General features: G+C 32.3%; 1 protein-coding gene across 2 annotated transcripts in view; it reads right to left on the bottom strand.

Annotated features, from left to right (window-relative positions):
• Txnl1 (thioredoxin like 1) overlaps positions 1-27,897 on the bottom strand; it is a 32,243-nt gene that overhangs the window by 303 nt on the left and 4,043 nt on the right. The window contains exons 2-8 of one of the 2 annotated variants that reach the window (XM_078029969.1): positions 23,119-23,215; positions 18,187-18,360; positions 11,599-11,721; positions 9,811-9,880; positions 8,269-8,441; positions 5,327-5,431; positions 43-1,369 (exon numbers count right to left, since the gene is read on the bottom strand). In XM_078029969.1, the coding sequence (XP_077886095.1) occupies positions 1,331-1,369; positions 5,327-5,431; positions 8,269-8,441; positions 9,811-9,880; positions 11,599-11,721; positions 18,187-18,360; positions 23,119-23,215 (781 nt within the window). In that variant the 3' untranslated portion in view covers positions 43-1,330. Of the gene's footprint in view, positions 1-42; positions 1,370-5,326; positions 5,432-8,268; positions 8,442-9,810; positions 9,881-11,598; positions 11,722-18,186; positions 18,361-23,118; positions 23,216-27,897 lie in introns of those variants that run through there. The other variant, XM_005323041.4, reaches the window with a different exon arrangement.

Below are 27,897 nucleotides of genomic sequence, written 5' to 3'. Positions count from 1 at the left end.
CAAAAATACTAATGTGGTAGGTATTTTTGCACCTAGTATTAATTTTTATTCTTGAATTTCTGCGCATGCAGTGTACTTTCACTGTGGAAGCAAACTGTGACACCCCTTCCCCAGGCCACAAGGAATTAAAAATGAAACACATGCAGGCTATTTTTGGTTTCCCACCCTGTTTTAAGAAAAAGTAATATAATTTACTCAAACAAGGTTGACAGTTTAGAGAAGTTAATAAAAAAAGATGATGCTGTATGAGTAAAACACATTTGGCATACTATTTTTAGGCAATTAGAAATCAAATGTCGATCACAAAATAATCTAAAATTAAAAGAGTAGCTAATTTCATGTCTTCATGCCCAAGATGACAGGTTTCTAGACTTTTCCTTCAATATGAGACATGCAATGAAAACAGATTAAAAATGACTACTTTTTCCCAGTTTCAAAAATCAAACACACACACACATCTTGGTTGCTACAAATTACTATAACAAAACAAAGAATAAACTTTGTGTCTGTCAATGATTAGAAAACTCTTCTATTGTGGGTTTTAAAACATGTCCTGATTGGTATAAATTTAGCATCATAAAAATGTAAAGAAAAAACTTGCCTACCAACCATTCTAGAAAACAAATTCTCTGTGGTAGAGTTCTAGTTTCTAATGGTAATTTACCTCAAATGTAGAGTTTATCATTAATATATTCTCACAGACGAAATGCCTTTAAAGAAACCCACCTGCCAGATATTACATGTTATGTTTGTATAGAAAAAGACCTTATATACATTTATATATGTAATTTTCATATTTTAAATTGAGTCTGTTCCAAGTCATAGTATATATACAAAGCAAAACTCATAAAGGTCATCAATACATGTCTGATCTAAAACAAAATAGCTAGGTCAATGTCTTTCAAGAGAAGATTTTAAAATTCTTTCCACTGAATTCCCAATCACATAATGCTGTTAATGTAGTCAGTCTAAAAAAAAAAAGCAGTCTTATTATTTTGAAGGAATTTTCTCTGATTAAAAAAAGAAGGTTAGAAAAGCTCAACAAGCCAGAAATATGATTAAAAGATAGTGTCATAAACGAATGTAGATAAGAGTAAGAAAACTAGGATTAAAGAGACACTAACACTAGAAGGAAGGGGAGATGATACTATCTGTATCATAAATGAATTTAAGCTGATAAACACTGAAAGCATTATTGATCATTGTATTATTTGGGAAATGCAAAACACTGAGCTATTAGATTAAGCAAAAGAAAACAAAAACAACTAATATTAAAAATTAAAAATTCAGCTGATGTGATACAGTTGAAGACGCAAATCTGCATACTGTTTCACAGGTTGATAACTCTCAACTTGCCAATATGTATTCTCTGTAAAAAAGAAAAAATTCAGCATTCCAATATGGATTTTTACCCCAAATATAAAGCTCTTTTATTATTCTTAAGTCTATATTAAACCTCAAACAAAAGTCTAGGTACATCAAAATTAGGTGTCAAAGACATTTATTCAGTAAAGAATCCACTGATCTTCTATGTTAATATTTTAGCCCCACCTATCATTCAGTCCATAAGTCCTTCTACTGGCCTTGAGCTCACTTAGGTGGGCATAAACAGAGGATCATTATCACAATCAATCAACAAAAAGACTTTGGGGCCAATGTTCCAATGAGAAAAGAAAAGCTATTATTCTCAACTAAAGCGTTGATATACTAGCTCAAGTATAACAGAATTTATATTTAAGTGGTTCTTTAAAAATAAAGCTTAAAAAATTTACAATAGATTAAAACATTATCCAACTAATTTAATCTAAAAACATTTATAACTTTAGTTTTATTTCAATATTACTTCTCAAAATGAAGAACAAAATTAAAAATGAAACAGTAGAAAGCAAAAACAAAAAGTTCAGTGAGCAACACAGTATGGTAATTAAATTAAAGCACCTAGTTGCAAGCCCCAAACAAAAAGGCCAATTCAGAAACATGGCTAGGATGAGATTTGAAGGAAGAGATGGTTGAGGAAATCTAGATAACAAGAAGGCTGATCCAGATGACAGAAGCTGTAGAAATCTTGCAGCAGCAATGGAGAGAATATGGGAAGGGTGAGAGCGGGTAGGTGCTAGATGAGCAGAGAAGCAAGGAGGGGAGTAGAGTGAGACAAGGTCAATCTGTATATTACTTCATTTTTAAAAAATCTTCTGGTTTTAGTTCATTTGAGTTGGATTAAAAAAGCTGAAAAATAAACAGATAGAAATGTTACAAAAATAGCTGATATGGTGAATGGCCAGTTTAGAAAATTCTATTTTTATTACAGTGATAAAAATCTGCTCAGCTTTTCACATGCGCCTCAATTCTGAAGAAGCAGAAGCCTCTACAATTTTCTCATTTTTATACACTTATATTTTAATATTAAAATAAAGCAATCTGTGTAAAGAGCATATTTTAGCAAAGAAAACATCTACTTCCAATTAAAATGGAAAGCTTTTCATGCTGCAACACAAAAGACACATTTACAACAAATAGCCAAAGTATATATCATATTTTGTGTATGATGCCTTTAAAAGCCTAAAGCAGACAAGTAGAAGATGTATTCTAGTCTATATATCTTAAATGTATAACCTCATAAAGTTGTGATAGCATGCAAGGTAGTCTAAGATTTCTATCCACATCCAAGATTTATCAGCATTACCTTAGCTTCTGTCATCTTAGTGACATAAGGGGAACATCAGTGACATTTCTCTGAAAACTAAAATTATCTACAAATAACTCATACACATAAAAATGTAAACTGAAAATGCTAAACACTTCTTTATCATTCATTAAACCATTTTGTATAGTTTTTTCACTACAAAGAGGATATCAAAACTTTCTTCCCTGTGCCTATAAAATACATGCCAAATCTATTTTAAATTTTAATTACAATGCATAATCTCTTTTAATTTCAGACTGACTGAAAAGTAAAGGGAAAGACAGTCATACTTGACTTGTCCTTGAATGACTCCTGCACCTTCCTATTTTCATGTCCAATTCTCTACTTTTTCACTCTTAAATGCCCATTACTATCTTCTCCACCCAAATTCTATTTCTGAACTTTATTTCAAATCCCTCTTTCTTCATAAAGTATTTTCACACTTTCTCAGTGATTGTTTGGAAGAAAAATACATCAGGAGACTAAAAACATATGAGAATATTTTATGGAGGAAGAGACCCTTGAATAAAATTTTGATTAATTTTCCATATGTCTGAATTATCCTACAAGAAGATAATCTCTGTGTAGACAGGAATCATGATTGAACTAGCATAGTACTACAGGGTCAAAAGTACTAAACTGCGTATTATTTCCTTCACTGAAACCCAAACTCATTTATAGTTTTTAATAAGCATCTCCATACAAGGACCAAATAGACCGATTTCAATTAAACTTTAAACTCTCTAATTTTTTACTTCATTGAAGTTGTGGCTTCACATAATATAAAAACAATGAAATACTAGCTTACTTTTGAGGAATAACCCTACAAGACAATGAATGACTATATGCAGAACAAATCTCATCCAGAAACTATTATAAGGAAATGTAATATAATATTAAGAATTAAGAAAAACCACTCTACATTCATCAGACTTTAAAAGGAAAGAGCTAAGAAGTGCAGAATATCTATGAAGGAGAAACCTAAGAGTATTCAAATTATTCTCATACCAGTTATCAAAATGTGGCCCAGCCTGGGGTCCCTGATACTCTAAAAGTCTGTGAGGTCAAAACTACTTCCAGAATAAGGCTAAACAGTTATTTGCCTTTTTAATTCTCATTCTCACAAGGGTACAGAAGAGGTTTCCAAGGGTTACAAAAGACTAAATGCAGAAGCAGACATGAGAATAAGAAAACTCTATTAGGAGGGTAGACAGTGAAGAAATTCAAAATAAATTATAAAATGCTCCTTCTTATTATTAAATTTGGTTTTCTTTTGGAAAAATATATTCATTTGAATTAAAATATAATATTTAATTAATATGATGAGTTTATTAGTTAGAAATAAATTTTTTAAGTTCCCAGTTTTAACTTCTAACAGATAAAAAAACTGCCTATATAAACAAAAGTTCTTGGGTCTTTGATCATATTTCATAGCTTAAAGGGAAATCTGAAACCCTAAAGTTTGAGAACTGCTACTCTACAACTTTATAACAACTTTAGTTTTATTCTACAGTAACTTAAACAATATCAAAAAGGTTAAATTGACCAATGACTGTTACAAACACAAATACTCTCAAGCAAAAGAAATCCAATCCCTGTGCTAACTAATGACAGCCCTCAAAAGGGAAGTTTGGCAGTCAAAAAGGAGAAAAGACTAGGCTAGAAGTGATATGAGGAAGTATATAAAACAAAAAGGCAGAGTTAGATACTTAGATAAACAATGATTAATGCAAATCAGAAAAACTTTAATTAATGGCAAGCTGGCAAGAAGAAAGAACGGTACCTATTTATAGGAGAAAAAAATGGAAGCCAAATACATGAGCAGAGGTGGAAAAGAGGAAACTAGATCCAAATTAATGGTAGGAAAAATAATGCTTACTGTAATAGGCTGCAGAAAAGAACAAAGCTAATGAAAAACTATGCAAGTCACAGTTAAAGCAAGTCCAATAGCATTTAACTCAAATAGGCAAAGCAGCAAAACAGGAAGCCCAAACGTCTTTGTTGCTCATACATTTCCCCAGGAAAACATTTCTCTTATAGTAAAAATGTAGATGTTTAATCTCTGCTGCTTCTGATCTGGTATTATACATATATTATAAATCCACACGACAGATCAATGTACATAATTGTATAATTGTCCCAATAGCTTCCAAAAGTTAATAAGTTATAAGAAAGAGAGTAGTTAAAAAAAAAAAACGACCAGTTATGATATCTACTGCAGGTTTTCAGTTTTGTAAAAACAATAATTTTATTATAAGACTATGCAATATTACATAATTCAATTACTTCTTCTGTACCTGAATTAAAATCAGATAATCAGATATCCCCCACAAAACATTACAGCTCCAATTCCCCAACACACCTCATTCTTCAGGAATGCACAGCCCTAGGACAACTCTTTTTCTCATGTCCTAGTGTGGCTGCCAGATAACAGCCGCAAGAAACACTGTGACACATCTCCTGTGCTGCTACACTCCTTTTAGATGGATATTTCAAAATGTGATTAAACTGTTCTACTTTAACCTTATGAAATTCCAGGAAATATGATTTTGGGTCTCTATGGTCAAAAAAGTATGACTACTGATAAATATGAAATTATTCCTATAAAACTATATTTTTCTAATTACATTTAAACAAACTTACTCGTTTGAAGTCATTCATATTTGTTGCCTGGACTGGAGTACCAATAAAAGTAAAATACGAAATTCTTGTTGTTTCTTCTTCACCCTGATTAGACTGAACAAATATCTGCCAAAAATTAACAAAAAAATTATCACACTTATAATTATAATCTTTTTTTGATAAAAATACTTTAGGTTTAATAGGTTTCCTTAGATTATTAATAAAAGTACCCTCCATTCTTTTTAAGGATTAATCTAAATTACATAACATTTAAACTAATACTCCTAAAGGTCTGTTAATTCCATTGTTTGCTCTGCTATTCTCACCTTCTCCAGGGGTATCATGGCAAGACACCCACATACACAATTTCATGGTAATTTAGTGTGATGGTATGGAGTAGTCATAATTAAATTCTTTACAGAGAATGTTGAAAGAGTATGAGATTCATGATTATAATAGGATAGACTGCTGTTGATTATTTTATTAAAATCATGGTTTGTCACTGAGGAAAATTCTGCAGTTATATTCTTTGTGATATTCATGCATCCATTCTATTCCTAGAATATTAAAAGAAAAAATAGTATTGGAAATCAGCTCCTAAAACTATACTATGCCCTCCATACTTTTAAGCTTCACATTTTGCATTTTAAAACTCTGCTCAGCATGTTTTTGTTTCTGTAGTGCTGAAGATTAAACTCAGGGTCCTCACACATTCCAGGTAAACACTCTGTCACTATACTACATTCCCAGCCCTACTTGCCCCATCTTTAAAACACAATACTCTGGATACTGTCTACTTGAAAATACTGCCTTTCTTGATCTGGATGACATATTTCTTTCATTCCATGATAGTATTCATTTGCTGGATTTTACTGTTGTTTTTATAGGCAAACATAGATTGATTTCAAACTGAGTTTACCATCAATTTAAAGACTATTACCAGTACACAGCTTATTTATACATAATGTATTTGGTCTTTGAATATAGCACAATTATTTCTTGCTTTTAAAATTCATCTGCTTTCTTTGATTAGACTCCAATCAAAACTATTATTTTGATTCCAGTTTCATCAAAAAAAAAAGTGGTAGGCATGTCTTTTGTGTCTTCATTTAAGTCATTAAAATTTTGATTAAGAGAGTACATAAAAAGTCTTAAACCTATTACAAGATAACTATCTTCAGTGACTCCCAATGACCGATTACTCCAGAATCTCTGAGTCAAAGGACTTTTTCCAATAAACAAATACCTCCTCCCCCCTGCTATTGCTCTTCTTGATCATGTCTTCACATTATAACTTTGTAAACTGTAAAACTCTTTGAAAACATGCTTAAAAAAATTCATACTTGGGGCTGGGGATGTGGCTCAAGCGGTAGTGCGCTCACCTGGCATGCGCGGGGCGCTGGGTTCGATCCTCAGCACTCCATAAAAATAAAATAAAGATGTGTGTCCACCGAAAACTAAAATATTAAAAATTCTCTCTTTCTCTCTTTAAAAAAAAAAAAATCACACTAGAGCATTCTTCTTTAAAAAAAAAAAAAAAAGTGAACCCAACGTGCTAGTCCTTTTAATTTTGAGACATTGTCTTGCTAAATTGTTAAAGACCTTGTACTTGCCATCCTTCTGCCTCAGCCTCCAGAGTTGCCAGGATTACAGGCCTGTGCTACTATGCCACTACAGTCTAATTTTTGCAGAGTTTGGTTTAAGTGTCATCAAGTGAGCCAATGAAATTTGAGAAAAGGATGAAGAGGGGGACTGTCTAGTCATTTCTTGCTGCTATAACAAAAGACTGGGTAATTTATAAAGAACACATGCTTAATGCTCATAGTTACAGAGGCAGGAAAATCCAAAATCAAGATACTAACAGCTTTGGTGTCTAGTGAGGATCTAGTCTATTCCTCCAAGTTGACACCTTGTTATTGCATCTCACAGAGGGAAGGAACAAGTGTTCCCACAAAGTAGAAGATACAGAAAAGCAAAAAACTATAAGCATTCTTCCAATGAACCAGAACAGAATTAATCCATTAAATCTAGGCATACCAGACTGATAAATTTGTCAGAAATTTATCATAAATGGTATGCCTAGTTCTCAATGACCTTGTGCTGGTTTCTTTTTCTAATATCCTTCTGCTTTCTTTTCCAACCTCCTCTCCTCTGAAAGATGGGGAGGGATTGGTGAAAGTGAATGTGGTGGGTTTTAATAATAAATTCTCAAAAGCAATTAACAACTGCTAAACAGCATCTGAACTTTTGTAACAGGCATGCATGTTCTTTAAAATCAACATTTAGAATATATCACTTAAAATTATCTCGGGTACTACATAATATTCAGCTATACCTTAGGTCATTTTATAAAATGTAAGATAATGTTTTCAAAACGATATTTTTAGACAGAGAGTGGTGCACACCTGTAATTCCAGCAACTTGAGAGGTTGAGGCAAGAGGATTGATTACAAGTTTGAGGTCAGCCTGGGCAGCTTAGCAAGACTGTGTCTCAAAATTAAAAATATAAAGGATATGGCTCAGTGGTAAAGTACCCTGTGTTCAATTCCCAGTATGCCCACTCAAAAAAAACCAAAAAAGTTATTTTTACTGATACCATGACCACCACACTATTAAAATTCTGTATTCTAGAAAAGTAAATAGGATTCTAGAATTATATTATAACTCATTACCAGGTAAGAAAGATAAAGCACAAATTTAAGTATAAATGTTGTAGAATAAACTTTTTAACAGAAGTTGATGTATATATGCACACATAACTAAACTGACAAACCCACAAATATTTAAAACTCAAACTGTCCTTCCTCTTTAGGTTACATAGTTACATTAAAAAGAAGAAACTTTATTAACCCATTTTTACTCATTTCAAAAAGCTGGACAAACACTACTTTAAAGGATCATTTAAATTATCTAGCATTGTTACCACAAACCCATTAAATATATCTTAATGAAATACTACTTACAGTTACACTGTTAACATTCTGAAACTTAACATAACGAAGTGGAACAATGCCATCTTCTTTGATATCATCCTCTGTCAGTTCCAGAGCTTGAGTTGGTTCACTTCTTTCTGCCTCTTCAAAATCCATAGATCGGGGTAGGTTGATAAAAATTTTTACATATTTAGGACCCTGACCTATAAAATGGTAGAATAAAGTGAAATGCTAAAAACTATGAACATACTATACTTTCTTTTATCAGTATACTCACAGTATACATAGACACACACACACAAACACGGGCACATGCATCTATGCACATACCCACATATACATTTATTAGAACTCCACCATCACGAGTTATATAAGTCTGAGTATTTTGACAATCCCTCCCTCCCCAATACATATTTACTGGTACATTTTTGGCACAGCTAGCACTACTACAGTAAATATTAGGGATATAAGATTAAAATACACACATGAATGTGCATATATGTGTACACATACAAGTCAGTGTCCTTAACTACAAAAGACATGCTATGATAAAAGTAATAGCACTAATGAGGAGGTATAAGGAAGGTAGCAATGGATTCTGACAGTATATGCAGGTTAATAAATCTTCATAAAAGAAACAGCATTTGAGGTAGGTCTTGAGTTACCAACAAGTGATACATTTTGTCATTTAGGAGTAAAGTATTATCAAGTGACACTATTTAGCCAAAAGGGAATGAATCATAAAAACTGTCAAATTCCACCTTAAGGACTAGATTTGGAATGTGCTCATAGTAAGATCACAAGTGGGTCTTAACCTTTTTAATTTCAGGGTACAACTTAAGGTCCATATTTTTGTGACCAACTAAGGAATATTAAGATACATTTCTACAATATATACTTATATAAATATTCATAATAAAAGTATAATTTTATGAATGACAAATTATTAACATTTGAAAATTTAGAATAATACATGATAAGGAAATGCTATCTAATAAATGGGGGCCTTGGCTATTTCTCCCAATCAAGTAAACAAATCAACCAACCAACCTTAGATCCCCATTTGCCTAGGTTTCCCCCTCCCCAACTCAAAAGAAAAAAAAATCAGTAATAGAAAAAAAAGGAAAGGGTGGGCAAGGAAAATGCTTTATTTTACAAAAGTGAAACAGCAAGTCTATACAACTACGTCAACGTACAAACACACTACTGACAGGGCACAAATAGGAAGATCTGAAGCCAAATTTTAGGAAGGGTTTAAAATCAATCTCATCTAGTTTTGACTCTAAAAAACAGCTGCTAAGAATATAAAGTTGGAAAGAAGGGTTCAGTAGTTTGTACACTAACAGGAAACAAATTTTAAAATAAAAGTTTAGAAATAAAAGTTCTATTTATTTATAATTCTGATCCCTAATAATTCCACATTTTTTGTCTATTCATTTCTATTCTTCCAAAAACAATTCCACTCTTTCCCAAGACAAGGAATATCTATCTCAATGTAATAAAAAGTTTTAAATATGTGCTAGCAAGTCTAGGAAAGCAGGTTAATTTGAAGAAAAGCTGTCCTTTACTCACCATTATCTGGCCCTTGAAATTTCATGGAATAAAGTTTAACAGGTTGATTGAATGCCACAGTAATAAGTAGCTGTGGGGAAAATAGTTTCATTATAAAAGGGCTCTTGAACACCTTGAATACACAAAATACCTAAGCAGAATAAAAATAACAGACACAGAAAACACCAAGTTCATCTAACAAAACCTATGCAATATGGAAAAATCAGTAAGTTGAAAGAAACTTGATTAGATTGACATTTGAGAAATACCACCATAAATTATTTATGTAAGTGAATGGTGAAAAAAAATTAATGACGTAAATTTACTAAAATTATGCATTAGAACCTATGGTCTTATAAACTAAAAACTGGCAGGCAATTTACTTCCCAACAAATCAAACAAAATCCACCCCCAAATTAAAATAAAATTTAAACTAATTTAAACTACACATGTTAATATGTAATATACAGCTTTTATGGGATGATAATTTAGAGGCAATGAATAGATTACACAGAGAAACTAGCCCTTATATGGACTCCTACCCCAAACTCAAAAGAAAGAATAGGGCTCAAGGACTAGGGCATGTACTTGGCATGCATGAGACCCTGAGTCCAATCCCCAGAACAGAACTTCTATAGCTCAACAGTATACTTTGAAACCTCCATCTTAAAGTTATTTAACTAAATCTGGAAGGCCACATAAGAGAACTAGGGTACAAAACACTGCCAGGATGCCTATGTCTCATAATGTGTGAGTCATCATTCAACACTCTTTCCAGCCATATTTGTTTTGGACATAAGTATCTATGTTTCTAACCTGCAAGAAAGATTTCAGGGAGGCTGTAGGCAGTCCTGCTAATATATATCATGTTATTGTACCATTCACAAGGAACAAAATAGGAATGACACTCTCAAAGCTATAATAAGGTGTCCCTTGTTAATGAAAGGTTTATATTTAAGATTTGGATTTATAATTTCAGAATCATTTTGTGGTCTAAGAAAATGACTAGGCCAATTCCTTTGGTTATACCAACACTTTTTAAATTTTATTCATAATAATGTATCAAAAAATAGAAAGCATTACATGTTTAGAGAACTGAGCTACAAATGAAAGAAGGATAAGAGACCAAAAAGCCAGAAACACATTAAACCAGCAAGATATCTTCTTGAAGCCAGTGAACAATCATGTAATACTTTAAACACAGAGAAATATGCAGATCTGTACTTCAAAAAAATAACTTTTGTGAGCATATACAAGATGAACTAGAATGAGTTCAAATCAGAGACAATGGCATAGAAAGTAAAGAAAATAATACCCAGGTGAAGTTAAAAAATGGCCCAATGAAGGTTGTTGTGTCCTACTTCTTCTGGACGAGGTTGTTGCAGGGAAGCAAAGAAAAAAACCAGTACAGGTTTATATGTGGAAATGAGGAGCTAGCCACATAGGGAGTGTTCATCTAATTAGTCTCTATTCCTCAGACACAAACTCTTCTGGGTGGGAAAAATGTATAGAAGGGAAATGAAGGATTAAAAAAAGGACGAAAGAGTGGTGATGTCCCAACGAACAGTGGGAGCAATCCAAGAGTTCTCCAATTTTTCTTAATAAGTCTGGCAGCTTATACAGAAGAAAAAAGTGCATCTGGATGGTCAAAGGATCAGAGTCAAAGAAACTAAAAGCTATAAAAAGGAAAGGAAGAACTGATCATCTGGAGGAGAGAGAGAGAGAGAGATATGAACCATGAGATGGGAACATGATAAAGAAATAAATAGTAGGGATAAACAGTGACAATACCTTCAGTCAAGCAATTACCTGTTCATCACAGTCAGATTCCAAGAAGGTCATGTCTTTTCGTAAACAGTTGTCAAAACCATGTTCATCGCTTTCATTGAGACATTCACAACCAGCCTTGTTAATAAAAGGCATTAAATCCATCTGAAAAAAATTAAAATCAAAACTTAAAAAGTATTTGCATTTGGTAGAGATATGTTAAAATTTTAAATCTCTGACTCTTTCTAGATTAAGCAATCTTAAAGAAAACATTTGTTATAAATAGTTACTAAAGCTTTTATAATGGTCTTTTTATTTGAATTTCTGATTGAGAGCTACCATTAATTATTAAAGCCAAATCTGGGTTTTCTACTAAGTAGAAAACTAAGAAACTAAGTCTTTAACACTAGAATTATAAAATAATTGACTTACACTTTTTAAATAACTGCTTTACAGTAGAGATTATACAAATTAAAATACCTGTGAGATCCAAAGAAAGTCTATTTTCCTATTAAACCCTGGACTCTTTAAATCTACACCTATAAAAAGTTAACTTTAGAATATGTAACAAATAGGGACTTAATAATATTTTTATTATAGAAAATTTTCAATGTACAGAAATAGAATATAATGAACTTCAAATATCTATCATTTCCAGCTATAAAAATCACCAACTCATGGCAACTTGTTTCACCTCTACCCCACCCCGACAACTTACATGGCGTCCCAATTATTTTGAAGCAAATCCTAGAAATCTTTTCATTTCATTCATGAACATTTCAGTATTTCTGAAGAGATAAGTATTTCTAAGAGATAAGTACTATTTAAAAACATACACACCTTAATATTATTATCGCCACTAAACCCGTAATAATACTTTAGTATTAAGTATCAGTTTTATAATTTCCTGGGCTGTTTATAAAATATTCTAGAATTGAAGTTTTAAACTCAGAATATAGATTCCAAAAAGTATAAACATGGTCTTTGGTTAATGTCTCTTAAATCTCTTTTAATCTATAGTCATTAAGCCTGTAGATCTCTTACTACAATGAATTCTGCTGCCTGGTTCCTGTGGTGTCAGTCACCATATTCCTGTCTCATGGATAGTATGTTGACCAACACTTTCATATTTCCACCACAACACCAAAGAGTTGAATGCTTGAAATAAACCCAATTTTGTTCACGATAGTATTTTAAAATTCTACTAATAGATTAAAAGTTTGATTTTTGTTTACCAACATTTAAAATTTTTACAATACTCATCACTGAAGATGATCTGTGGCTTTTCTTTTTGGCATATACTTTACTAGATTCTGGGATACTATATTTACTTCAAGAAGAAATTTGAAAGTTTTCTCTTTACCATCTTAAAAAACAGTTGTAACATCAGATTACCTGATTTTTAAAGATTTGGATTCATTTGTGAAGTTATATGGGCCTTTATAGAAGAGCTATTTTACTGTTTCCTTTATTTCTCTATGCTAATTGGTCTATTTAGGTGTTCTGTTAAATAGTGGAGCTGGTTTTGGTAAACTATGCCTTTTTAGATATGTATCCATTTCACTTATCACAAGAACTACTTTTAAAGTTTACCAAGTAGTATAGATTATCAATCACTTGTTCAGCTTTCCATCACAAAGGACTTTCTTCATATTGTGAGTTTGAGTGTGTATGAATATATATTTGAAAGACTACATACATATAAATGTGTATTTATACATATATACACTATATAGTTTTGAAAAACTGAAAAAATATTTTTCATAGATTAAATAAAACTCAAAATGATAGTAATTCACTTGTATAAACCCCTATTTATTCATCAAATACCCTAAATGCTTTCAAGGTCAAAATGTTATATTAAATGTTTTACTCAGGGTAACATAGCCAATTCAAAAAGATGGTAAGAAGAAAAGGAAGGCTACAGAGCAAAATTTTACCGTAGTAAAATTATTCTGAACTTTATGAACATTTGTCTTGAAAGGGTAGTCCTGGCAAAATCTTTTAAATGCTGTCCTTATCTACCTACATACCACTAGGATTAAAACCCTACATATGAAGATAACCTTGCAATCATACTTTTAATATCTTAATGATGAACATTAACTAAATGAGTAAATCATTTAATATAACTTTTATTTTGATTTACTGTGGGGCACACACACAAAAATACCACATGTAAATACTTGCTTTAGGGCTGAGGATGTGGCTCAATAGTACAGTGCTATGCTTAGCATACATGGGGCACCGAGTTTGATCCGCAGAACAAAAAAAAAGAAAGTAAACACCTGCACTGAAGTGTTTTCTTATACAATATTACCTATGACAAGACATTATTATTCTAGGACTTATGACATAACTGCAAAATGATACTCTAAAAATATACAATAAAAAAGAAATATCTAACTATATGATCAACTTGCCAATAATGAGGACACATAAGAAAATCAGATAAATTCAGATTGTGGAATAGTCTAGCTTGGAACTGCCAAATATGATGGACACTAGCCACATGTAACAATTTAAAATTAGATAAAATTAAAAATTCATTTACTCAGTCACATAAATGAATGTTAGATCTACTCATGTGCCTAGTAGTTTCCATATTATTAGAATGATGTTAATTTAAAATTTTAAAATATAGTCATGAAAGGAAAAAAACGATAGGGAAAGGTTTCTAGACTGAAGAACACCAGAGAAATAACAAATGCAATTCATGATCTTTAATTTGATCCTAGATTGGGAAAAAGGACATTTTGAGGATTATTAAAAACATCTGAATATAAGAAATTAGAGATGTTGGATCAATATTAAATGTATTAGAAGTAATTATGGTACCATGGTTATTTATACAGGAAAATGTGCTTGTCCTAAGTAGCTACATGTTAAAATATTAAGAGATGAACCATCAAGCTGTCTATAACTTAACTTATACAGAATTCTGCAAAAACTGAAAGTGGGCAGTGAGGTAAAACAAAAACAGCAAAATATTTACAACTGACAAACACAGGTGAAGGGTGTATATGTAATCTATTGTACTAGTCTAAATTTTTTAAAAGAAGTTTCAGTCTTTATAGGGGAGAGAGAAAAATCCAACATAGGACACACAGGAAAGTCATATGAACCTTTCTATATTTTTGGCTCAACAAAGGTTTGTCTACTTACTACATAAATTAGGGTTACATAAATTTGATTTCATTTTGACGACTATGACAAATTTGTACGTCAAAATCCCTGAACAAGTTAAGTAATCAAAAGTTCCACAGTACTGAAATACACTAATATATCTAAAGATTCAGAACACAAGGCAGCACAAGCTCCATTCAAAAGTGCCTAGCATTCAAACTTCTGAAGAGAGGAAGACCTAGCAGAAAGCATGAAGGGGAATATCTGAAGCTATACTGTCTACTACCTACTCTTTTAGCAAATGCATGAGAAACAAGATACAATGCTTTAAATTTTTCCAAACTTTAAAAACCAATTTTAAGAAATAAAAATCTTTTTCAGAAAAACATTTTCTTATATCTGATTAAGAATTTATTAAGATTTTTAGCTTCTGGGTATCATACTTATATCTTTGCAATATCTCCATACCCCAAAAGAGACACATGTAATTTCTCTTAAAAATTATAGTGAATTATATTTGTTCAGTCAGTTTTTAAAGAAATTCCTCATATCCTTTTAACTCTGGCGCCTGTAAAATTAAGAGTTTCAAAATAGCTGGGGAGGTAGCTCAGTTGTTAATGCACTGGCCTAGCACGTACAAAGTTCTGGGTTTAATCCCCAATACCACATATAATAAATAATTAAACACCACATGTAATAAATACTTAAATAAATGTTTTTTGAAAAGTTTCACAATAGAATGTATAAAACCAAAACTGCAAAGCTTCTGAGTCTTAGAGCATAATGATTAAAACTCTTTATTCCAAGAAACCCACATTTTTATCAAAAAACTACTTAAGATACAGGTTTTCATTCAGTGACTCTTATCCCTATTAATTGTCTATTTGTATGGTAAGAATATTCCTAGGAACATATTACTAGCTTTAAATATTTAATAAACGTATAGGACCTAAATAGTTCAAAACTTTAATGTCCTGAGTGATACCTGATAGAAAAAATATGCATACATTTTAATAGCTTTGCACATTTTGTATACAATATTTGCATGAAAACTAAATTTTTATTCCTTAAAACTCATTCCACCACCCCCTACCTTAGATCCTACCCGAGACCAAAACACTGATATCACACTTGGTTGATGTTTGTAAACAAGTATCACTGTTTAGCAGGACTGTCATATTCTTAAGACTTTTTTTCATGCAAACACACTGAGCAATAAAGGAAAAAATAATAATACAAAAATACAAACACAACAGTTTACAAGTTAAGTGATTTCCAAAAATTTTTAAACAGTGTCACTGAAACCAAGTTCAACAGGCTACAACCTTCTGTTAAGCATTTACTAAAAAGGGCTTACAAATGTAAACATGTACCTCTTGCAGAATTACCTGAAACACAATCCCCAAAATGAAAGCATCAAAAGAATTAAGACCTCTCTTCTAGCTTAAAACTGCCAGCTAACAAAGACAGCTGACCTAATCTCATTTACACTAACCAATCCTTTATACATTTTACTTCTGATTCTAATTTGCTCCTTTCTAACTGTTGTGTAAGATGTTTTACAGAACATGGGCTCTGAGATATCACAAATTCTGCCCTAGGGATGATCCCAAGCTGTATAAAACTAAAAGATAATCTTAGATAAAGGACATGAGCTACAAGGACTAAAATAAAAACTGAGAGGTGCTGATGATGAAATCAAAATATATTGTTAAGACTATTTAACTTTGCTAGAGATAAAACCTCTGTAATGTGGATCAGGATAGTAACAGTTGCCTAAGTTGTTTTTCAGGAACTTGGAGGCAGCTTTTATCTAGCTTAGACCAATTTAAACCACTGCGCCTTCACTTGGTCCCGTCCAACAGGTGATTTCTTTCTCTGTTCTGAGATCACATTAACTTCTCTACTTTCCAAACATACATACTTTGGAAAGCCACAAAGTTACCTACACTTTTTCTCAGGTCTTAGACCACCCTGCTTGCTTGTTTGCTTTTCTTTCTTTCTTTCTCTCTCTCTCTCTCTCTCTCTCTGGTGGGGGGTAGTACTGAGAACTAAACCCAGGGGTGCTTTACCACCAAGTCACATCCCCATAAATATCCCTAAATTCTATCTCTGACTGGCAGATTTGAGACTTACACTCCATCTCCACACTTGGCTCCCTTGTGAATAAACTTTCTCTTTTACAAAACTTGTCATCTCAGTGATTGGCATGCTACATGACAGGCAAAATGGGCCCAGCTCAGTAATTATCAGCCCTGACTTCAACAACATGTTCATACTTTCTAATTGGATGTTACAACTTCAAATTACAGTTCTATTTTAAATAAACACTAACTGTACTTCCCGAACTTAAAATCATTAATGCCAGTATCACACATTACAGACACTGTTTGACACTCCTTAAACACATACAAAGAATCTCTCCTATTTACCTGACTACACTTTCTCCTTACTCAGCATGAACTAAAAGATTTTTGAAAGGACTTACAGATTACTCTATCATGTAGATCTGCTTTAATTTATCTGATACACATTTTAAAATATATTAGTTTTAACTTAAGAGGTAACATTTTTAAAAATTCATTGTTTGATCTACCAATACAGCAATACTGTGAAAAATGTATACAAAAAAATTATCAAATTAACATATTAGTATGCAGAATTTACAAGTTTGTATAAACAAATCTGCTACCTTGAGATACTTCTGAATTTTACTTCCTTTCTGAATAGCTCTCAAACTATAAAAATACTGCATTACAGTTATTTAGACTAGTTTTCAAAGACTATTCGTTATTATGTAAAAAAGGTTTTAACTTACTCTATTATTTAAAAAATATTTTTTTAGTTTTAGATGGACTTAATACTTGTATTTATTTTTATGTGGTGCTGAGGATCAAATCCAGGTGCCTCACACATGCTAGGAAAGTGCTCTACTACTGAGCTACAACCCCAGCTCTTAATTTGCTCTTAAAACTTAGGAAAACACGATACTACATTTGATTCTAAGACAAAATTAAACCAAAAACTAAACTAAAGAAAAAAAAATGAATGCCAGAAAAGAGGTAATAATACATTTAAAAAGATAGAGAAAACTATAAGAAGTGGTGGCAAAGGGAGTTCAGAAGGTAATAGTCACATGTTAAAATTCACAAATTATTTTACATAGTTATAAAAAGTGAAATACTTTCCAATACATATTTCTTCACTTTTGTGGGGATAAAGTATAAAACAAGTATTAGAATGTGGCTATTTAAACAGTTCAGGGAACAGATAAAACAAGTGGGAAAGAAATTTAGCTGGAGAAATTTAGGAAAAAGTAGTTTATGATGTAGTTTTAAGGTTATAACACAGACATACAGCCAACACTCAATAGTCAACTTCAGTTTCAAAGTTCTTACATGAAAATATTCTGAATTAGTAAGAGAAAAAATATGAACACATAGTCAATTTCATTTCATTTCAACCAAATAATGATATTATTATTTCATTTTTCTATCTACATACATAGCCTTTTGGAATATCTGTGTCCTCATTGCTTCCAGGGTCATTTTCTAAGTGTTGCTTGATTTTTTCTTCTAATCCAACAGCATCTGCTCCTTGATATTGATCAATTCTCACTTTGTTTCGAAAAAACAAAAACGTAGGTGTTGCTGATATATTGTTTGTGGCAGCAGTTCCCTAGAATTGGCAAATTAAACACTGTTATAAATTAAAATTAATCTTAACCATTTTGAATATTCATTCTATACCTTTATGAAAGTTAAATATCACAAGCTTTAACTAAAAAAATATGTAAGACAACATATTCCTAATTGTTAAAAAGAAGCAGACCTATTTCTAAGAGAGTTCCTACTGAGGCATAGCAATGTTACCTTTACCCACAAAAAAGAACAACCCTATTTTTTAAGTTTTACTATAAAAATACTTCATCCAGTAGAATAATTAGCTTACAATACAGAAATTGTGCTTTATACTCGACAGTTAACTCATAATTACACAGTATGTATCTCTCAGAATGAGCAGCCACAAAGGGTATTGCTAAGTTAACACAAACCAACGCTACTAAGAAAAAGTACATATCTGAAAAATGTTGCCTATCTACCCATAAAAAGGAGGCAATGTCTTTTGTATTGCAACCCTCACCCAATTTCTACTTTTATAGAAACAGAGAATTCCAGTCATCCACAAATGTGCAAGTTATCTTTTAAAATTCTGCCCTAACTCAATTTTATAACACAAATAAATTAGCCATTAATAACCAGTAAGAAATATGATTCAAACTTTTTGTGGATAAGTATTAGAAAGTAGTTGGGGACTGGGGGTATAGCTCAGTGCTAGAGCACTTGTCTAGCATGTGAGAGGCCCTGGGTTTAATCCCCAGCACCACAAAAAAAAAAGTAGTAAAGCAAATGTATTACTTTATATGTTCAAATACTATGAAAAGGTACCACTATATTGTTCAAAGAAAAAAACCTACAAAGAGAGCCTAGGGATATCTTCTTAGCCATGTAAGTGAAAAAAACAATTACTAACATATTAGAACAGTGCTATCCAAAATAAATATATATCATGACCTATGAGTTATGCATGTAATTTTGAATTTTCTAGCATCCACAATAAAAAAGTAAGAAGAAACAGGTAAAATCAAATTTGCCACATTTCAAGCACTCAAAAACCACATGTACTAGTGATTTCCACACCAGACAGCAGAGTTCCAAAGGAAAGCACTTTCAGATTAGAGATAGTGAATACTATATTTAAAATAAGGACTAGTGAAGTGATACAGTCCAATAACATATGACTTAAGTACAAAAACACAGATGTGTGATGCAGGACTTACGCCAAATCCCCAAACTTCTAACTATATGATATTCTAAAAATTTTCCATCTCAGAAATGTAGCAAATACAAAGTCTCAAAAAAAAAAGTGCTGCAAAGTTGTTCCTTAGAACTAAAAATTCTATAATTAGTATATGGAAGAACCTTCCAAAATTCTTTTTTTCCTTAAGAGTTCTACATATTTCTAAATATGCAAATACAGAACTGTCATACAGCCATTTCAACTAAGTCATCAGGGCAATTTATCTACCTACAACACTGTATATCAATCAAGAGTAATCAGTATTTTAAAATTTCTGCTGAATATATAGTTTCAGAGATAAGATTACTAACTGATCAATTCAAATCAAATACAAGAATTCCCTATTATGACTTTATAGTCAATCAGTGCCTTAGTAGAATAAATAAATCTAGATATTGAAAAGATTTTTTTAAAAATGTAAAACATGGAACTGCCAGGTGATCTGTTACCCTTTTTTCCCTTTTTTAATTGTTACATTATAGTTGTACTTATTGGTGAGATCTGTTGTTATATATATGTACATGCACACAACACAACAATATAATTTCGCCAATATCACTCCCTAGCACTTTCCCCCTCCCTCCCCACATCTCTCACAAATTGGTTCCTTTATTGATATCCCTTTGATTTTTAGGAAATCCACTCCCATCTTTGTTTTCCTTTCTCCTGTCTAGCTTTGGCATATGAGAGAAAACATGACCCTTAAACTGAGTTTAACTGATTTCACTTCACATGATGGTTACTAATTACATCCATTTTCCTACAAATACCATAATTTTATTTTTCTTTATGGAAGACTAAAACTCCATTGCGCATATATACCATGTTTTCTTTATCCATTCATCCACTGATGGATACCTAAGCTGATTCTATAGTTTGGCAATTGTGAAATATACTGCTATAAACATGGGATGCAGGGATTAGTGCAGTAAGATGACTTTAATTATTCAGGATAAATACTCAGAAGTGGTATAGCTGGGTTATAAGGTAATTCTATGCCTATTCTTTTGAGGAGCTTCCATACAGATTTCTATTGTGGTTGTACTAATTTAGTCCCACCAACAGTGTAGAAGTGTTCCTTTTTCTCCACATCCTCTCCAGCATTTATTATAATTATTTGTATTCTTAATGACTGCCATTCTGACTGGAGTGAGATACATTCTCAGTGTACTTTGATTTGCATCTTCTTAATTACTAATGATGTTGGACAATTTTTCATACATTTTTTTGGCCACTTGCATTTTTTCCTTTGAGAAGTTACTGTTTAGTTCCTTTGACCATGTATTAATTGGATTCTTTGATTTTTTGGTGTAAAGTTTTTTGAGCTCATTATGTTTTCTAGATATTAATTCTCTATCAGAAAAGTAGCTAACAAAGATTTTCTCCCGCTCCATGGGTTCCTTCTTTACATTGTTAATTGTTTCCTTTGCTGTGCAGACACTTTTTAATTTGATGCTGTCTCATTTACTATCAGCATCATTTCCTGAGCTTCAGGAATCCTACTGAGAAAGTTGTTAGCTGTGTCTAAAAGCTAGAGTTTTGACCCTACATTTTCTTCTCGAAGTTGCATAGTTTCTGATCTAATTGAGTTCTTAATCCATTTTGAGTTGATTTTTGTACAGGATCAGAAATAAGGTCTAGTTTCATTCTTCCTACATATGGAATACCAGTTGTCCCAACACCATTTGTTAAAAAGGCTGTCTTGGGCTGGGGATGTGGCTCAAGCGGTAGCATGCTTGCCTGGCGAGCGTGCGGCCCGGGTTTGATCCTCAGCACCACACACAAAGATGTTGTGTCCGCCGAGAACTAAGAAAAAATAAATATTAAAATTCTCTCTCTCTCTCTCTCTCTGTCCCCCTCTCTCTCACTCTCTCTTTAAAAAAAAAAACAAAAAACAAAAGGCTGTCTTTCTCCAATGTATGTTTTTGCCACCTTCATCAAGGATCAGTTGACTATACCTGTGTGAGTTTCTTTGTCATCTATTCTGTACCACTGGTCCGTGTAACTGTTTTAACGCCAGTATCTTACAGTTTTTGTTACTGTAGCTCTGTAGTATAATTTGAAGATGGTATTATGAGGCATCCAGCATTGCTTTTTTGGCTTAAAATTGCTTTGGCTATTCTTAATTCATATGGCTATTATTCTTCTAAATGAATTTTAAGACTCTTTTTTCTAGTTCTGTGAAGAATGTCATTGGTATTTTGATCAGGACTGCACTGAATCTATATATTGCTTTTGGTAGTACAGTCATTTGAACAATATAAATTCTGCCTATCCATGAACATGGGTCTTCATCAATTTCTTTCTCCAATGTTCTACAGTTTTTATTGTAAAGGGTCTTTCATCTCCTTGGTTAGACTGATTCCTAGGATTTTATTTTATTTTTTGAGGCTACTATAAATGAAATTGCTTTCCTAATTTCTTTCTCAGCAGATTCACTGTTGATATTTGTGTGTATGTGTGTGTATGTGTGTGTGTGTGTTTTAAGTTGTAGATGGACACGATACCTTTATGTTATTTATCTTTATTTGGTGCTGAGGATCAAACCCAGGGCCTCATACTTTCCAGGCAAATGCTCCGCCACTGAGCCACAACCCCAGCCCAAGCTATTGTGTTTTTTTTTTTTTTTTTTTTAAAATATCTTGTCGAACCCAGTGCCTCACCCATGCTAGGCCAGTGTTCTGCCTCTGAGCCACAACCCCAGCCACAACCCCAAGCTATTGGTTTTTTAATGTTGATTTTGTAACCAGCTACTTTATCACATTTGTTTATTAGCTCTAGCAGTCTTTTTGGTAGAGTTATTTTGGGATCTTCTGGGAATAGGATCATATCATCTACGAAGAGTGATAATTTGACTTCTTCCGTTCCTATTTTTATCCTTTTATTTCCTTATTTTTCCTAATAGCTCTGGCTAGAATTTCTAGCAACATATTAAATAGGAGTAGTCTGAGTAGACAATCTTGTCTTTTCCCAGATTTTAAAGAAAATGCTTTTAGGTTTTCCCCATTTACTATAAGGTTGGCTTTGGGTTTTCCATATATAGTCTTATGATGTTGAGGTAGTTTCTTTCTATCCTTAGTTCCTCTAGAGTTTTTATCATGAATGGGTGCTGAATTTTGTTGAAGGCCTTCTCTGTATCAATTGAGATTACTTAATGATTCTTAATTAATTCTGTTAATGTGATGAATTACATTTATTGATGTGCATATATTAAAACATCTTACATCTCTGGAATAAAACCAATATGCAATCTTCTAAATATGTTGTTGAACACAATTTGCTAATTTTTAAAAAATATTTTTGCATCTAAGTTCATCAGGAATATTGGCCTAATCTGTTACTGTAACCATATTATATTAATTTTACATCTGGAAAAAAATACAAATCCAATACAAATACAACAATGTGCTACCTTTCATAACTAATGTAGCCAGAATGACATTCATAAAAATGATAACATTTTCCTACCTGCTAAAGGACAAAGTACTACCTGCATAGAGAGATAAACAAAAGATATTCACATTGGATTTCAAATTTATTCAAAAGTAAAAGAAAACAAGGACTCCTTTCCCTTACCTGACACTGATGTACATCTACTTCCAAGAAAACAGCCTGTGGATATTTATTACTCATAGAACTAAAAGCTGGGGCAATCCTCAAACACGGTCCACACCTGTGGAAAAGAAAAAACAGACATTTAGTAAAATAATACCAAAGATTGTACTAATTTATATCTTAAAAGTATATGGCAATTGAAACATAAAATAAAAACAAACTAATATATATTCCTGGCTTTGGACACATTAGTCTTTTCCACTGGGCTATTTACATATACTTGTACCAATACCACACTGTCTTAATACAAATATTTTATTAGTTCTCAGGTTTAATATTGCTAGGTCTTCCAACTGCATGGAAAGAAATTAAACAAAAACCTAAATAAATAGAGGGATATACTAAGTTCATAAACTGGAAAACTCGGTGTTTTCAAGATATTAGTTTTCCTTTTCTTGATCTTTAGAATTAATGTAAAATTCCAGAAGTTTTCTTGTAGAAATTACCAAATTTAAATTCCAAAATTTATTTGAAAATACCAAAGACAAACTGAGCCATTTGGAGATTCAAAATTGAAGAAGTTACATTACCACATATTAAGAACTACTATAAAACTTTTTAATTAAGAGTACACAGTACTGAGCCTACAGCTTAGCATACAGGCTGAGAATCTTTAATTTTCATATTTTGGGCTGGGGATATGTCTCAGTGTTGAAGTGTTTGCATGGCATACAAAGGACCCTGGGTTCGATTCTCGACATTGCAAAAAGTAATAATAATAATAAAGTTTTAGAGTTTGAAGCATTGTAGATTTTAGATTTTCAGATTAGTGATAACTAAATGGTAAAATCTATGCAAATATTCCAAAGTCCTGAAATTTGAAACCCATGTATTTTAAACAGAGGGTAGTCAACCCCAACCCGTACAATGATAAATAAACTCATCAAAGTAAGAATGAGGTCCAGAAACAGATCCCTCCTACATCTGATTGATTAAAAGTTGACTCAGTCGTACAGTGGGGAAAGGATGGTGTTTTCAATAAGTAGTGCTGATCAACTGGCTATTCAGATGGGGAAGGGGGGAATGAATCTGAACTCCTTACCTCACATCATATGCAAAAACAAATTCCAGATGGGAAGTATTAGAATATATTTGATAAATTTGATTGAATATATTTAAAAAACATAAACATATATATTTTTTGATACCAGGGATTGAACCCAGGGGCACTTAATCACACCTCCAAATTCTTTTTATTTTTTATTTTAATAGGGCTTCGCTAAATTGCTTAGGATCTTGTATGTTGCTGAGGCTGAAGTTGGTCTCAAACTTGAAATTTTCCTGCCTCAGCCTCCTGAGCTGCCATGGGGATTACAGGTGTGCACCACCACGCTCCTGTATGTGAATATACTAAGGTTAAGAACTTTCATTCATTAAAAGACACCGTTAAAAAAGTGAGAAGGCCAGAAGGGCAAGACAAGAAGGGAGGGGGCAGGGGGTTAGCAATGATGGTGGAATGTGACAGACATCATTATCCAAAGTACATGTATGAAGACATGAATTGGTGTGAACATACTTTATATGCAAACAGTGATATAAAGAAATGTGTTCTATAAGTGTAATAAGAATTGTAATGCATTCCACTGTTATGTATTTAAAAAATAAAATCAATTAAATATTTAAATAAATAAATAAATAAAAGTGAGAGGGCAATTCAGATTGAGAAAAAATACTCATAAAACATATCTAATATGTAAAGAACTCTAATACATAAAAAAGAACAATAATGGCATCCAGAAAAAAAACTGTAACTTCTTGAGCAGTAATTTGCCAAGTGAAATTATCCAAACAATCAATAAAAATAAAAAAGGTATTCGACTTCGGGAGTTAGTAGGGAAATGTAAGTTAAAACCACCTCCACCAAAATAAGTAAAACAAGAAAGAATGAACTGTTTTTAAGAATGTGGAGCAACTGAATTTTCATATACTGTTTGTGACAGTGCAAATTAGAATAAGCATCTTTTGGGGTTAAAAAAAAAAAAGGAATTGGCATTATTTCCTAAGCTAGACATATACCTACCTACCAATGACCATTCCCAGAGTATATCACCAACAAAAATGTTAACCTTAAGGCACATGAGAAAAAAATTAATGATAGTAATATTCTTAGCAGTAAATAACAAGAAATCTACTCACATTCTTATCAATATTAGAATGAGTAAATTATAGTCATTTATACAATACTATGCAACAATGAAAATAACTGATGTAAAATCTCAAGAGAAAGAAGAAATTTCACAAAAATAAAAACTACACAGCATATACTCTTATGGATCCCATTTACACACACTTCAAAATAGGCAAAATAATTCAATGATTTATAAATCAGGACAATGGTTACCATTGTGAGATTTAGTGACAGGAGGGAGATTTCTGGAAGCTAGTAATATTTTGTTTGTCTGGGAGGTGATTACACTCGTATGTTCAGTTTGTAAAAATTCACTGAATTATACCTTTATAATTGGGCACTGTGCACATTATAACTCAATAAACATGAGAAAAAACCTTGGTTTTAGCAGACAGGGATGTTAGAAAAAGCAAATTCTACAGCACAAAATGAAAACAAATACTAACTCAAGTCACGATCAACCCCATTCTTAACATATTCAGCATTTTTGTCCTGTGTCATTATAAAGCCTCACATCAAAAAGCTAAGAAAATAACTACGCAGTTCTTTTTTTTTTTTTTTAAAAGAGAGAGTGAGAGAGGAGAGAGAGAGAGAGAATTTTTTTAATATTTATTTTTTAGTTCTCGGCGGACACAACATCTTTGTTGGTATGTGGTGCTGAGGATCGAACCGGGGCCGCACGCACACCAGGCGAGCGTGCTACCGCTTGAGCCACATCCCCAGCCCAGTTATTAAGCACTAAATTTATTGTTTCTGAAAAAAAGAATATTTGGATCTAAGAATCCTCAGGCTCAGAAACACATGTACAGTCAACCAAAACTATCTCTATGATCATATTTTGATACTATATATGTATGAAAATGCAAACTATATATGTAAATACATAGAAAAAATTAGGCAAGACATAACAAATAGTTAACACTAATTACTTCTGCAATGTGGAACTGGAAAAGAGAATTTAGATATGAATTTTTTTCAAATATCCATAATTTCCTTCTTTTTAATGATAAAATGGCATTTTTAGTTTTTAAAAAATTAAATGAGTTGAAAACAGAGAATTTAACATTAACTGAATTTAAACACATATTCACGCTGACACAATATATCCGTTTCTGAAAACTGCCATACTGCAAAACCATGCACTCAAAATATGAGGATTTATGAAAAATAGAAACTTGAGTCAAAGCACTTGAAACTATGTTACTAGATCACCAAGAAAAACAGTAATAACTTGGACTCAGGAAATAGGTGGACATCCCAGCAGGTAGGCTACCTCAGAGGATATTTTAAATGAACAAAACAGTCAAGTGGAAATGATACTTACAGGTATTGTGATAGTACAGGTGGAAATAGGGCTCTGAATCAGTGGGGTTGCCACTGAGAGCAACAGGAGGAACTGCAACCCTTCTGAAGAACAAGTGCTCAGTATAGGTGCTCATATTTAATTTTATTAACTTTCTCAAGTTAAAGCTGAATGGGAAACTGCCTGTATGGCTGAGGGCTTTTCTTCTTTTAACCAAAGGTTTTATTTTTATTTCTGCTCTTCACTATTTAGGAAAAAGATCATACAGAAAACCAACACAATTTCCACATTATATACATATCACCTCTCAACTATTGATCAATCATCAATGAGCTAACCATTGTTGAAGAAACATCCTGTAGTTGAACTGACTGTACTAAAATGTTACCATTCAAATAATTATTTCAAGAATTAACCTGATTTAAATATTTTGTTTAATTTTACTTAGCCATCTTGGGTTACAACTTCAGTCAAAATTCAAAATAAGTAACAAAACAGAGAAGCACAAATATATACAAAAGTATACATGTATATGGCAGCATGTTTTCATGACAGTCATTCAAATAAATTGATTCTAAATAAGATGTTTGCCTTCTCTAACATGAGCATTCAAGAGTAAACAAATTTCAGGGTTGAGGAGCAAATTTCTGTAGTAGAGCATGTGTTCAGCATGAGCAAGGCTCAGATTCAATTCCTAGCACCAACCTTCCCCGCTGCCAAAAAAAAAAAAAGGAAAAAAAGAAATAAATTTCCATTATAGCTGAGTTCAGGAACAAGTATAAAATAAAGATTTGATTTTCCAAAAACATTTCCTAGTTCTAAACTATTGTATACCAGTAAGTTTGAATTTCAAAATTAAATTGCTCTCTTAACAACTTTGATTAGCAGCCCTGCTCATGGGTTAGGAGTTTTGATCTTATTGCTAAAGGGTCCAGAGATCAATCACCTAGGCCAGAGATTTACAAATGGGAAAAAAAAAAAAAAAAAAAAAAGCTTACGTTTAGTCTGATACATAAAACGGATATGTAAGAAGGATTTTAATTTTAAATTATGGTTTTAGAGGGGAGAATACAGAAAATGAACTTCTAGCCTTCTACAATATACAAAGAACAAACTCAAAAAACTAAAATTTTTAAAACTAGTGTAAATTATAAGAACTTACAATCTTTTAAGAACTGAAGACCAGAAAAAGTTAAATATCTTACCAAGGATCCAACACCCTAGTTAGTGGCAGGGACACAATCAGAGCAGTCAATTCCTAAATCAGCCTTCTTTGAAAGCACTATATTAGGTTCTTATTAATAAAGCT

This window comes from Ictidomys tridecemlineatus, chromosome 13, assembly GCF_052094955.1.
Source record: "Ictidomys tridecemlineatus isolate mIctTri1 chromosome 13, mIctTri1.hap1, whole genome shotgun sequence".
Classification (NCBI taxonomy): domain Eukaryota; kingdom Metazoa; phylum Chordata; class Mammalia; order Rodentia; family Sciuridae; genus Ictidomys; species Ictidomys tridecemlineatus.
The sequence above is the reverse complement of the archived record's forward strand: the minus strand, read 5'-3'. Positions and strand labels throughout refer to the sequence as shown.